Source organism: Podarcis raffonei, chromosome 10, assembly GCF_027172205.1.
Source record: "Podarcis raffonei isolate rPodRaf1 chromosome 10, rPodRaf1.pri, whole genome shotgun sequence".
In the NCBI taxonomy this organism is placed as follows: Eukaryota; Metazoa; Chordata; class Lepidosauria; order Squamata; family Lacertidae; genus Podarcis; species Podarcis raffonei.
The window spans coordinates 49,239,197-49,252,945 of NC_070611.1; the positions used below are offsets into that span (position 1 = coordinate 49,239,197).

General features: G+C 43.8%; 1 protein-coding gene across 1 annotated transcript; it reads left to right on the forward strand.

The window, feature by feature from the left end:
- Positions 1 to 529: 529 nt before the first annotated feature.
- Positions 530 to 13,425, forward strand: EIF3D (eukaryotic translation initiation factor 3 subunit D). Its single transcript, XM_053405578.1, has 15 exons — positions 530 to 670; positions 3,101 to 3,234; positions 4,093 to 4,138; positions 5,788 to 5,924; positions 6,789 to 6,874; positions 7,208 to 7,280; positions 7,402 to 7,514; positions 7,978 to 8,110; positions 9,070 to 9,217; positions 9,360 to 9,490; positions 9,902 to 9,987; positions 10,161 to 10,290; positions 10,610 to 10,752; positions 11,954 to 12,234; positions 13,290 to 13,425. Exons 2-15 carry the CDS (start codon positions 3,112 to 3,114, stop codon positions 13,301 to 13,303), a joined length of 1,644 nt encoding a protein of 547 aa, XP_053261553.1. The 5' UTR covers positions 530 to 670; positions 3,101 to 3,111; the 3' UTR covers positions 13,304 to 13,425.
- The last annotated feature ends 324 nt before the right edge of the window (positions 13,426 to 13,749 follow it).

Below are 13,749 nucleotides of genomic sequence, written 5' to 3' on the forward strand. Positions count from 1 at the left end.
AATCCAAACCAGTCCAAACCAGAAATCTGTGCTAAAATGATAAGCGTTAGCACCCATTTTCACTGCTGTAAATATTGTCACTTGCAGCACAATTCCACGTGTGTCTACTTGCCTTGGAGCGGATCTTTATAAACTACTAAAATTACAAAGTGCTGTGACGGTGAACAATAAAAATAAAAATGCAGCAAATTAAAGAAAGACCCACCGAACTCAATACTTCTGAGTAGGCACGCACAGGATTGAACTGACCAATTGGATTGTCTCAAAAAAATTCATTTATTTAGCACTGCACTGACATCCGACCTTATTATTTGATTTCTCCCTCTCTTTGTGCAAATATGAACCAGACAACTGAGGATGATACCACTTCGCGTATTTAAGGAAGTGAGCTCTAAAGCCCACGACAGCTTGTGCCACATCAGAGCATCCGCTTAGCCTACTACGGGGAAACAGAGCGCTCGGCTTCCTTGCCGGCCGCAAAGCAGAATAATCCTTTCTACGCTTTTACGGCGTTTCTGGCGTCGCGGCGTGATGACGCCAAGCAGTGAAGCCGGACCGGAAGTGGGAGCCAGCTGCAAAACTTCTGTGCTCCTGAGGGCCGCGCTTCGTAGCTTGGACGCCCCACCGGGGCCGAATCCGTCGCCATCGGGTCCTTCCTTGGGCCGTAAAGGTGAGAGATGAGTCTGGAGCTGGTTCAGGAGCCTCGGCGACGAAGGATGCCGGCATCTTTCTCTCCCCCGCCCCGGCCTTCAGCACGTTTCGTCGGTCTGCGCCGTGTCCGGATGCAGGGTGGGCCTGAAAGGGCCCTTCCGCCTCCCTTGGGCCCTCGGAACAGGCCCCTTCCAGCAGATGCTGGGTTCATTGTCGGGGCTGTCGCCTCTTTCGTGCACCGCCTTCATTCATCATACCTAGAGAACGCTTTGCCCCGCTGAAGGGCTCGGGCCTAGTTGCTGGCGACCATCTCTGCCGCTGTCATTTCTTTGGTGGGGAAAAAAAAGCCTGCGGGCGGAAGGGTGGATTGCTCTACTGGGTTCACCCCACGAGGAGCCCTGCAAGCAAGACGCTTTGTTCAGGGTTGATCTCCCTCTCCCTCCCTCCCCTTATTTATTATCTCCATCTCTCTCACACACACCCTTTCTAAAGGGTTGAATACTTCATGAAGCTATCAGTCTAGAAGTGGGGGAAGCAGAATAACATGCGACCACATAACACCGGTCCTGAGAGATCTGCATTGGCTCCCAGTACGTTTCCGATCACAATTCAATGTGTTGGTGCTGACCTTTAAAGCCCTAAACGGCCTCGGCCCAGTATATACCTGAAGGAGTGTCTCCACTCCCATTGTTCAGCCCGGACACTGAGGTCCAACGCCGAGGGCCTTCTGGCAAGAAGCCAGGTTACAGGGAACCAGACAGAGGGCCTTCTCGGTAGTGGCGCCCACCCTGTGGAACACCCTCCCTTCAGATGTGTAGGAAATAAGCAGCTATCCTATCTTTAAAAGACATCTGAAGGCAGCCCTATTTAGGGAAGTTTTTAATATTTAATGCTGTACTGTTTTTTAACATTTGATTGGGAGCCGCCCAGAGTGGCTGGGGAAACTCAGCCAGATGGGCAGGGTATAAATAATAAAAAATTATTATTATTATTATTATTTTATATTATTTTATTATTTCTAGTACTGTATCTAGAAACTAGGCTCTTTATCATAACTGAAATGGCTTTAAAAATGTTTTTATTTTAGACATAGCAAGGTTTTTTATTATTCACTTGCTGCCTGTGTGTAGAGAGCACAAATAGTACAGGTCTGTGTGACCTAGTTTTAGAATAGCTGGTGTGATCTAGGACAGCCATCCTGGCTGAGCCTGGTGGGAGTTGTAGGCCAAAACGTTTGGAGGGCACCAGGTTGGCAAAAGCTGGGCTAGATGTCACTTAGCTGGCTTGTAAATAAGCCCACACACGAAAGCTCATACCAATAACAAACTTAGTTGGCATCTAAGGTGCTACTAGAATTTTTTTTTTAATTTTGTTTCGTCTACGGCAGACCAACACAGCTACCTACCTTTATTTTTTGAGAGAGCCAATCTGCAACCAGTTTTTCATCTTTGGATGTAGAAAGAGAGCATGGGTATAATTATATATAAATACAGCTAACAATCATTTGCTAATAAGGAACAACTATGGTGAAAAGCATGCAGTCAGCACTTCATGAATTTTATTTATTAAATTTTTATAGCGCCCTGCATCCATAGTTCTCAGGGCGGTTCACAACATAAAAATACGAAACATAAAAATACAAGATAACAAAATGAAAACACAGGCCAATAAACCCACTCCCTATATAGGCATATGAATATGTTGAGAACAGCTTTGTTATTTAAGCAGTAGCCTGGCAGCAATAAACTACAGTACAGGACTTCCATAGAAGTACTTCATTCCCAGTGTGTATATGTCAGTCAGTAATTTTAAGGATATGACTGGAAGGCCTGGCCTTTTTTAAAAAACCTAAAACTGTGTCTCTTGTTTCCTTAAAAACAAGTACAGGTCAAACCTCAGTTTTTGAATGGCTCCATTTTCGAACATTTCAACTTCTGAACACCAAAAACCCGGAAGTAAGTGCTCCGGTTTTTGAACATTTTTTGGAACCTGAACGTCCAACGTGGCTTACACTTGACTGCAAGAAGCTCTTGCAACCAATCAGAAGCTGTGCCTTGGTTGTCGAACATTTTCGGAATTTGAATGGTTTTCCGGAACGGATTACGTTTGACAACCAAGGTTTGACTATTAGCTAATCCTACTACAGTCATACCTCGAGTTGATTGCGCTTCAGGTTGAGCATGTTCGAGTTGCGCTCCGCGGCAACCCAGAATTAATGGAGCATGTTACTTCTGGGTTTCGCTGCATGCGCAGATGTCATGCGCGGTAGCGGCGAAACGCGGTACGCGCAGACATGCCGTCATGTCTTACATTCCGTTCAGGATGCGAATGGGGCTCCGGAACGGATCCCATTCGCATCCAGAGGTACCACTGTATTTGAGAAGCACTATTGTTTTATAGTTACTTGATCCCCTTATTCTCTTCCCCCTCCCATCTCCTTTCTCACTAGAACTATAGAAGATGGCAAAGTTCCTGGCTCCCGTGATCCAGGATAATCCCTCAGGATGGGGTCCATGTGCTGTTCCAGAGCAGTTCAAAGATATGCCTTATCAGCCCTTCAGCAAAGGAGATCGGCTGGGAAAGGTACTTCTTCACACACCCTTGCACAGAAATTTCTATTAACTGCTTTTGTACATTGTCTATGCTGATGTTTTCCATTAAGGGCTAGATTTTGAAAGGCACTCTTACCATGTGCTTCAGGAGCCCAGTTCCTATAGTACTACTTATAGGGCAAAAAGACCGTGAGTGAAATTGTCCTAAGTCTTTTAGGGAGTGACTTTTTGGGGCATCATTTTGGTCCCTATTGGGCTTCACAGAATTTATAGCTGAGATGTACAGTTCATCTCAGTGCTGGATTGTGTTGGCTTACATTACATTGCCTGGTTAAAAAGGGAATCTGAATCATGAATCATTGGCAAGCTCTGACCTAATGTATTTCATGACATAGGATGGTGTTAAAGCATGCAGGTCCGGACTTGGGGAAAAATTTGGGTAATAATTGTCTTAAGACAATTCCAGTTTCCTAGCCCTTTAGGGCATTATAGCAGTGTAATGGATGGTGCAGGTATTTGCCATAATACATTCCTTGTAAGGATGGGTAGCTGCCATCATATAGAGAATGTTTGCGTCCATTGACTTCCAATCCCCACAACAGTTTAGCAAGAGTATGAGAGACTTTCCAGCAGATTGCAAAATAAGCAATTCTGCATGTTACAGCTAAGTTGTGGACAGCACACACACCCACACCCCGGCCAGGGTCATGTGTACATCAGCTCATTATCTCTCCCCAAGTAAAGATCTTTAAGTCTTAATATTTTGAGTACACTCAGAAACTTAGCTGGCTGGAGAAACAATTTTTGAGATTCTGTTGAAAATCCTTTGAATGAGTTTGTGGCATGCTTGAAAGCAGCCTTATTTCCTCATTGTTTTTATTTTGACCAGGTTGCAGACTGGACAGGAGCTACTTACCAGGATAAGCGATATACAAGTAAGTATGATGGTGATTGCTCTTGTTTGATATATTTCATATGGAAGATCAGGTGCCAGTGAGCACGGTATATAAAGTTTGCATTACATCTCTGTTGGCTGAAGAGGGTTCGTTATTGGCTTAGGGCAAATGGTGATGATGATTTATACCCCACCCATCTGGCTGGGTTTCCCCAGCCGCTCTGGGTGGCTTCCAGCAGAATATTAAAATATAATGATTCATAAAATATTAAAAGCTTCCCTAAACAGGGCTGCCTTCAGGTGTCTTCTAAAAGTCATATAGTTGTTTATTTCCTTGACATCTGATGGGAGGGCATTCCACAGGGTGGGTGGACCTCAGTTCCCGGGCTGAATGATGGGGGTGGAAACACTCCTTCAGGATTGTTGTCTTTTGACCACTATCTATACAATAAGAATACTAAAGCTGAACTTCCAGGAGATGTGCTTTATAGTTTCTCCTGCATTTCATTACAAGGCAGAATTGCGTTGAACATAAGCTTTTCTGCATTCCTCTGTTTCCTTCACTGCTTATAGGGGTTGCCAACCTTTTTGGGCTGGTAGGCACATTTGGAATTTTGAGAGAGTGCAGTTGGCACCAGTCACAAAGTGGCTGCTGTTGGGGTGTGGCATAACACGAAACGGCAGCCACATCTGAAAGGGCAGAAAAAGAGGCAAGTTCACAAAATCCACTATGAATTTTTAAGGGAATATTTATTGATTCGTCCATGGGTGCCATAAGAGATACTTGACATGCATACTGTCATCCATAGGCTCTACACTGGGTAACCCCTGGCTTGCAACATTAAGACCTACTCTCCCTAAACAAATTTCTGCTGCCTGTATCAAATAGTAATTTTGGAATTTGGTAATGCAATCAATGGTGCAGTTGCATATCAACACTACAGATACGTACCTATGGGACCGCCTCTCCCGGTATGCCCCATGGAGAGCCCCAAGGTCCATAAATAGCAACACCCTAGTGGTCCCGGGCCCTGCTTCAACCAGAGCCAGGGCCTTTTCAACTCTGGCTCCGGCCTGGTGGAACGCTCTGCCTCATGAGACCAGGGCCCTGCAGGATCTGATTTCTTTCCGCAGGGCCTGTAAGACAGAGTTGTTCCGCCTGGCCTTTGGCTTGGAGCCAATTTGATTCCCTCCCTCTCTTTTTTCTTTTCCTTCTCCTCCTGCAATGAGGCTACATTTTAATATTTTAATGTTGTATTTTAATTTTGTTTTTAAGTTGTAATCATTCAACTTGTTTTTATTATTGCTTGTAAGCCACTCTGAGCCCGGCCTTGGCTGGGGAGGGCGGGGTATAAATAAAAATTATTATTATTATTATTATTATTATTATTATTATTATTACAGATAAGCAGAACACTAGGGCACATTGTGTTTCTGCGCTGATTACAGCAGTAGTGGAGCTTCTTTTTTGGGATTTTACAAGAGGAAATTTCCATCTTGTTTTGGGATCAGCCATGGTATTTACCATTGGGCAAAGGAGCGTGACTGTATCACATCCGTTGTTCTTAACAGTTACACAAAGATAATTCTGTTTCAGCTCCTATTTGAAAGTAGGACGGTTCTAGTTCTTGGTCTTCTAGGAAATCCCAGTCTTGCACTCTAAGGTGACTGAGACAATTGCCTTCCCAGATAAATATTCATCCCAGTTTGGTGGAGGAAGCCAGTATGCTTATTTCCATGAGGAAGATGAAACCAGTTTCCAACTGGTGGACACAGCACGGACACAAAAGACAGCTTACCAGAGGAATCGCATGAGGTTTGCACAGGTATGATGTGGCTTGATTGAAGAGATTAGACTTGAGCCATATAGCTAGTCCGTCCCAATTGATACTCTTGAGGGGAGAGAGACAGATCGAGGAGGGAACAGACAACCTTCCCCTTAATCTGGTATGGGGAACCTGTGGTCCTGCTGTCCTTGTTGCACTATAACTCTAGTAGCTAACATGTCTCTCCCCTGTCCTGTCTCCACTCCAGCTGATATGCCCAGTAGTCAGGTATGATAAGAGTTGTAGTCCAGTAATACCTAGAGGGCCAAAGACTAGTCACCCATGGTCTACTGCTTCCATCATCACTAACCATGATGCTGGCTGAGAGCTGGAATCAAAACAAGATTGCAGAAGGGGAGCACAGGTTCCCCATCCCTGTCATTAATGGACAGTCTCATGGAATTTTGAAGATGTATCCCCTCCCATTCCCCAGTCATTGATAACTGTCTTTTTCAGACAAGCTGTTGCAAGTTTGAGACTCCTTGTGGTTTTTCATTTTTGTTGTTCTTAGGCTGGAATGTGCATGGCTATCAAGTAGTGACCCCCCTTTTTTTTTTAGGTTTTGGTGACACACTAGCTTATTATCCCTCCCAGGAACACTTAGTGGTGCTTTTCACAGCATATCCCAGGAATGGGAATGGTCATCAAGATGTTGTTGAACTACAACTCCCTTCACCATTGGCCATACTGGCTGGGGCTGACGGGACTTGGAGTCCAGCCACATAAGGAAGGGCCACAGGTTCCCCACACCTAGTGTAACTCGTGCATTACAGTGAATATTGGGCAGGAATCCTTTGCAGGATTGCTTGCTAGGTAGGCCCTTTGATTCCATGCTGTCTCGCTTACACTAGTGTTTCCTTTCAGAGGAACCTCCGGAGAGACAAGGACCGCCGGAACATCCTTCAGTTCAACATGCAGACGCTCCCTAAAAGTGCCAAGCAGAAGGAGAGGTAAGCTTGCTGTGTTTGTGGGAGAACATACAATTTAGCAATTGTCCAGCAGAGCTAGTTTCATCAAACTGATTGAATCTCTTGAAAAAGCAAATTGCTTACTAAATTTCCCAGACTCTGCTGTCACATATTTTAAATTTTTATTACTGTTGCATGGATTGTGAAATGGCATTATCTTATTGGTTGTTTAGCAACTCTGACCCAAGAGATCAGAAAACCCTTTTGTAGTTAGCCATTCATGTTCCAGTTTCTCTACTCTGGAAAAAGGGTTTGGGATCAGCAGGCTCCTTTGCCTTGATGGCAAAGTTTTCTGACAGTTTTCTGTCATTTCAGAGATAGACTGCGTCTCCAAAAGAAGTTTCAGAAGCAGTTTGGAGTGAGACAAAAATGGGACCAAAAATCTCAGGTAAACCTCTTTCTCTTTGGCTGCCTGTCTTGCGACTTTCTTTCCCCTCACACTTTCACCTTTTGTTCCCATTTTACACACTGATATGTTGTCTCTTCTATTTATTCTATCTGCATGGCAGAAACCCCGTGACTCCTCTGTTGAAGTTCGCAGTGACTGGGAGGTGAAGGAGGAAATGGATTTCCCTAGGTTGATGAAGATGCGATATTTGGAGGTTTCAGACCCTCAGGACATGTAAGTCTTTTGAGACAGCTGAAGGTTTGGGGCCAACAATTTGTATCTTTTTTTAGAAGAAGGGAAAAAAACCACCCTCCAGGTAGTTTAACTAATACAGTATGCTTATCTCTTGATCCAAGACACAAACTGCCCCAGCCACTCTTGGCAGCTTCCCTAAGCTAGTGCTATCGACTGTGTTGGACTCCAGATCCTATTAGCTAGCACAGAGAGTGGTCAGGGGTGATCAGAGTTGTCCTCCAAAATATCTGGAGGGCATCATTTAGGGAAGGATGGTTTAAAATGTGATGTTGCTGCTTATAGAGGTTGACAGATCAGAGGCATAGAACCTTAAAGGTGCCATGGGATCTTAATGATCCTTGGGTTTCTTTTTCATGAGTATTTCTGAACCCGTTAGTCCACTTTTTATTATCCTTTGTTCTTGAGAGTACAAATCATGATAATCTTTTCTTTATACCTGCAGAGAGTGCTGTGGGGCCCTGGAATACTATGACAAAGCCTTTGACCGCATCACCACAAGAAATGAAAAGACCCTTCGTAGCATCAAGCGCATCTTCCATACCGTAACTACTACCGATGATCCAGTCATTCGCAAGGTATAATATGCCTCTGTAGTTTGTCCTATACATGGCTGTTAAAATACCTCAGTATAAAAGGAGAGGGCTCGCTTGCTTGTAACTTCAGATACCTTTCTTACTAAGTCCTTAAAAATGGTGCTGCACTGGGCAAGGCAGGTTAGTCTAATGAAATATTGCTTAGTAAGTCTGAGACTAGAAATTGCAGCCAGACATACTGACTGTGCAAAGAGCAGGGGGAGGCAAGGAGATCTTCTTCATAGCTTTGGTGCACAGTGGAATTCCCTTTTCTGGAAACTCCTTAAAGCCCAAGTCAGAGCATCTTCCAAAAGTGTTGCAGGACATTTCTCTTTGAGCTAGTTATTAGTATTGAGGAGTTTCCTATTTATTGTGCTTGGGGTGATGGAGATAATGGGTTGGATGTGAGAGTTTTCAGAGAGGCTTTATATATTTTGCAATTTGCTGTGAAGCTTGGAGGTATGCTAAGACAAAACCCAGCTAAATAATAAATGAGGCAAGTAGAAGTGTTTACTTCTTATGTTTCTGCTCATCTACCAAAGTTCTTAACTTTGAGGGGAGTAAGTTTTTGGCTTAATGAGGGAATTGACGTGCAGGAGAGCAGATCTCATCCTTGCATTCATTGGGACTCTTCTGTCTGCCTTCCCTTGGATTTTAATTGCTGGAGAATGGGATGCAAATGCCATTGGCAATCTAGGTGAGCATGGTTTTGACAACATCTTCTACAGCAGGGATGGGGAACCTGTGGCCCTCCAGATTCTGTTGGGGTACATTTCCTATCAACCTTGGCAACTGGCCATGCTGGCTGGACTTAATGGGAGTTGGAATCACAGGTTCCCTACCCCTGTGCCTCAGAGAGCAGATAATCCTACAGATATAACTTTGGAGGGTGGTACAGCCTATATTAGTTTGCTTGTACAACGATTCCTGCTCTCATCCATATGACTTTTCTTTATGCACAGTTGGCCAAGACTCAGGGGAATGTATTTGCTACAGATGCCATCCTAGCTACCCTCATGGCTTGCACTCGTTCTGTATATTCCTGGGACATCATTGTCCAAAGAGTTGGATCCAAACTCTTCTTTGACAAGAGGGACAATTCTGATTTTGGTGAGTGTTTTTGCATATACAGTACAAAACTGAAGAGAGACAGGTGGTGGCTGGCAATGGAGTGCTTGGGGAAGTGAAGCTTTTAGGGTTATCTCTTGGGGCAACCCTCTGAACTTCCATTTATGTTTGGCTATATCCTCAGACCTCCTGACCGTGAGTGAGACTGCTAATGAACCACCACAGGATGAGGGCAACTCCTTCAATTCACCCCGCAACCTTGCTATGGAAGCCACCTACATCAACCACAACTTCTCCCAGCAATGTCTGAGAATGGTAAGATTTAAAGGGGTAATGGATTTTACCTCTGCAGAGAATTTCAGAAAGAAATTGACTTAGGTCACTTAGAACTTGCTGCTGATGAGGGAGTGATCTGTCTCAGCAAGCAGAAAGAAGATAAGATCCATCTACTTTCTGTTTTATAGGGCCTCCAGATAGAGTTGTATGGCTGTTCGGAGGTTCCACAGAATAGTCCTGGTGGGGGAAGTGTCTTGCTAGTAAACAGGATACCACATCAAAGCCATGTTTTTGAAAAATTCGAGGAAGGGCTTGGTACCAAGACAGTGACTAATGTTTCTCAAACCAGAGCACTGGAAGCTTCCCATGTCTTAAGGCAGCCATGACTCTCCTGACCATGTAATCTGATGTCATTGATAAAAGTTTTTGCATGTGTGTGTGTCTTTACAGGGGAAAGAGAAATACACATTTCCCAATCCAAACCCATTTGTGGAAGATGATATGGATAAGAATGAGGTGGCTTCGGTTGCATACCGGTAAGTTGTTGCTTCTGACACATGAATAGACCTTGGGAGTTCACAGTACCTCGAGGTGTGGTTTGCAGACTTGTTGCAGCTTCCATGAAAGTTCCCATTGCTGCCACCTGTATATACTGTGCTTATGTGGATTTTTTGTTATAAGGTTTGCTGACAAACATTTTTGGTTGTAGGTACCGGAGGTGGAAGCTGGGAGACGACATAGACCTGATAGTACGCTGTGAACACGATGGAGTGATGACTGGAGCCAATGGAGAAGTATCTTTCATCAACACAAAAACACTGAATGAATGGGATTCAAGGGTAAGGAAAAACAGATATAATTTGTAGGCTCTTCTGTGTGGACATCATTTGTTTCCGCTGGCCTGTCTTTAACTGTGCATAGTTTACTCTGATTACCTGTAATAGCCTTGGGATTCCCTCTCCCTCATCCCATCCAATTCAAGGGAGTCAAGTGAATTTTTGCCCACATTAGGTAGGAGTGGGTTCCTCCTTTCCAGCATTACAAATAATTTTGAAATCAGTTGCATGAAATCTTCAGCTTTGTAGCCAGATCCTGACTTGGCACAGTGTGCCATAATTGATGCTGTGTACAACCCTAATCCTTTCTTAATTTTTCTAGCATTGTAATGGAGTGGACTGGCGTCAGAAACTGGACTCCCAGAGAGGAGCTGTGATTGCCACTGAGCTGAAAAACAACAGCTACAAACTTGCTCGCTGGACATGTTGTGCGCTGCTGGCTGGATCAGAGTATCTTAAACTGGGGTGAGAAAATATAGTGTGGATAGGTTTTGTTTTGTTTGTTTTGGGTTTTTGTTTTGTCTTTGGTGTACTACAAGAGGGAAGTAAGTTGGGGGGGGGAGAAGCCAGCTCTTTGGGGTCAAAATTTAACACATTGTGACATTTTACCGATATGTTTACATTATTCACCTCTTTGAGAGGTGGCCTATACAGTGGACCCTCCAGATACAAACTTAATTTGTCCCAGGGGTCCATACTTACCCCGAAAAGTCCATATCCGGAGGCGCCACTTCTGTGCATGTGCACGCAGCAAAACCTGGAAGTGTACACTTCTGGGTTTGCCGAGTTCGTAGCTTGAAATGATGTTACCCAAAGGTAACGTAACCCGAGGTACCATTGTAATAAATATTTACAATATTTATTCTAAGCTCTAAATATTCTGAGCTCTAAAACTTGGCCAGCACCTCTTCATATTTAGAATTCTCTGCTAATACCTTGGGATATAGCTGTCCACTATACAGCTGCAAATAAAATGCTTTGTGTGTTTTAAGTGCAATATACAATGTGACACTAGATGGCAATGGTGAGCCTTATGGAAAATTCAATGTATTTTTACAACACTTTTTTAAAAAAGCATTTTAGAGCGTTTCTATATGTGTGTAGATTCAATCTCCATTTCTGTCTTAACTCCTGGACTAAGTGTGTCTTTTACCTCTTAGAAGGGGCTAACAAATAGGTTCTTTGTCTGGATTAAAAATTACTGAGATGGGTCTTTAACTTTAACACTTAAATAATATTTAACATTTGTCAAGAGCTTGTGTGCATTTTCTAGTCGTAATCCTTATAACAACCCAGTAAAGGACCCCAGGATGGTTAAGTCCACTCAAAGGCGACTGTGGGGTTGCAGTGCTCATCTCGCTTTCAGGCCGAGGGAGCCTGCGTTTGTCCACAGACAGCTTTCCAGGTCATGTGGCCAGCATGACTAAACCGCTGTAAGGCAAGTCAGGCAGGAAGACTGAGAGCAACTTTCATAAAGGGAGGTCACCTAGTGAGTTCAGAGGCAAGATTCAAACCCTGATTTGTAGCTCAGTCTCTTTAACCACTACATCACACCAGTTGTCTTACTTAAATTGTTTGGCCTGCTATTCTTTTTTAGTCCTACTGTAGCTGCTGGGCTGGACTACAGCTTCACACTTTATAAGTCTTCTTTCTCCCTTGTTGTCAGGTATGTTTCCCGGTACCATGTGAAAGACTCTGCACGCCATGTGATCCTGGGCACCCAGCAGTTCAAACCTAATGAATTTGCCAGCCAAATTAATCTAAGCATGGAAAATGCCTGGGGCATCCTGCGCTGTGTCATTGACATCTGCATGAAACTGGATGAGGGCAAGTACCTCATCTTGAAAGACCCCAACAAGCAAGTCATCCGTATCTATAGCCTGCCAGATGGCACTTTCAGCTCTGATGAAGATGATGATGACGACGATGAAGAGGAAGAAGAGGAAGGTAATAAGAGTTTCACACGCCTTCTAGCTAAGCTTAGGCCTGAAACAACAAGTTTCTGGTCTTGCAACTGCTTACATTGGAAGAAGCTTGTGTGCTGGGAGGATAGCTTTCATTCTTCTACAGTCTCTGATCATTTCGTCCAGATATAGCCACAGGAGAGTACAGTGCAGCTTCCCCCCAACTTGGAGCCCTCCAGATACATTGGACAACAGCTCCCATCTGCCCCATCCAGCACAGCTTTGCTGATTGAAGCCGATAGGGGCTGTAGTCCAAAACATCAGGAGAGACACCAGGTTGGGAAGGGCAACCCCATAAGTCAGGTGTATATGGGGGCCATTAACTCCTAGGAAAAACCAGTCAGAGCCAATGGTGAGTAGAGCCAAAACGGGCAAAATTTGCATGCATTGTTGCAGGATTCTGTAGCATGCTGTCTATGCACCAGCCTATTTCTCTCTGTGTCATGTTGCTAGTTGCCATCTGGTTTGCATCATAACTACAGATAAGATGGTGACCAGTGGTGCATGCCACAGGAGTGATATAATGTGGATCTGAGCAGAATTTAAGTATGGCATATAGTTAACATTGGTAAAGTGTTGACATGATTATGTTGGGGAGACCAGTACCAGCTTACGGATTTTGTATGTTCCCTAGGATTCAGCTTTCTGTTTTACTTTTCAAACTGTGGCTGTACGCAAGGCTACATTACAGGTTGTCAGTTTCTTATTCTTGCTTACAAACCACAGGTTTTCTTTACAAAGCCACAGGTATCTGATTGGTCACTGTGATCCAGCAAGCTCTTACGTTCTTAACATTACTTGGAGTTCAATACTTGCATTGTCTCTAAAGTTTAGATCAACTAAGGATTGGCTGCATCCTACTTAATAAGGCTTTCTATTATGCAGAAAGTGTATCATCTGACTGTACATGAACCAGCATTTGGTAATTATGTGTGGAAAGGAGAGCAGATGTTGTGGCCATGCTTGTTTGTTCCGTGGTGTTTGCTTTTGCTTGGGATGGCAGCAAACGCTCCATTGAAACTTCTGTTTGTTTTTCAGAGGAAGAGAGCTGAACATTGCAGCCAGGCAGCAGCAGCAACTGCAACTTGAAGGCAAAGCCAACATCTTTGTTCTTGGTGGACGGATCAGAATTGAATCTCATAGAACCTAAGGAATAAAAAATAATAATCTTAAAGCATTATCCTTTTTGTATAATTAATATGTGTAGTGAGATTGCCCCTAAGCAAATTTGGAAAAGAAAATATTTTATGATTACCTGATCAGCCTTGTCCACTTTAAGGCTGATGTGTAGCAGAATCATCTGATTCAGTGTCCCCTGGACTGAACAACTTCACTCCGCAAGTGTGGAAATAAATATTTCAATAGTCGCTTATGGGGGAATTCGAGAGAGTATAGAAAACTAGCATGCCATAGAGAAACCTAGGCTGGAATCATTCTCTTTGCCCTTGTTTTCCGTATGCAGGGAGTCCCCACTGCTAATAGGAAATTACTCAAGCTA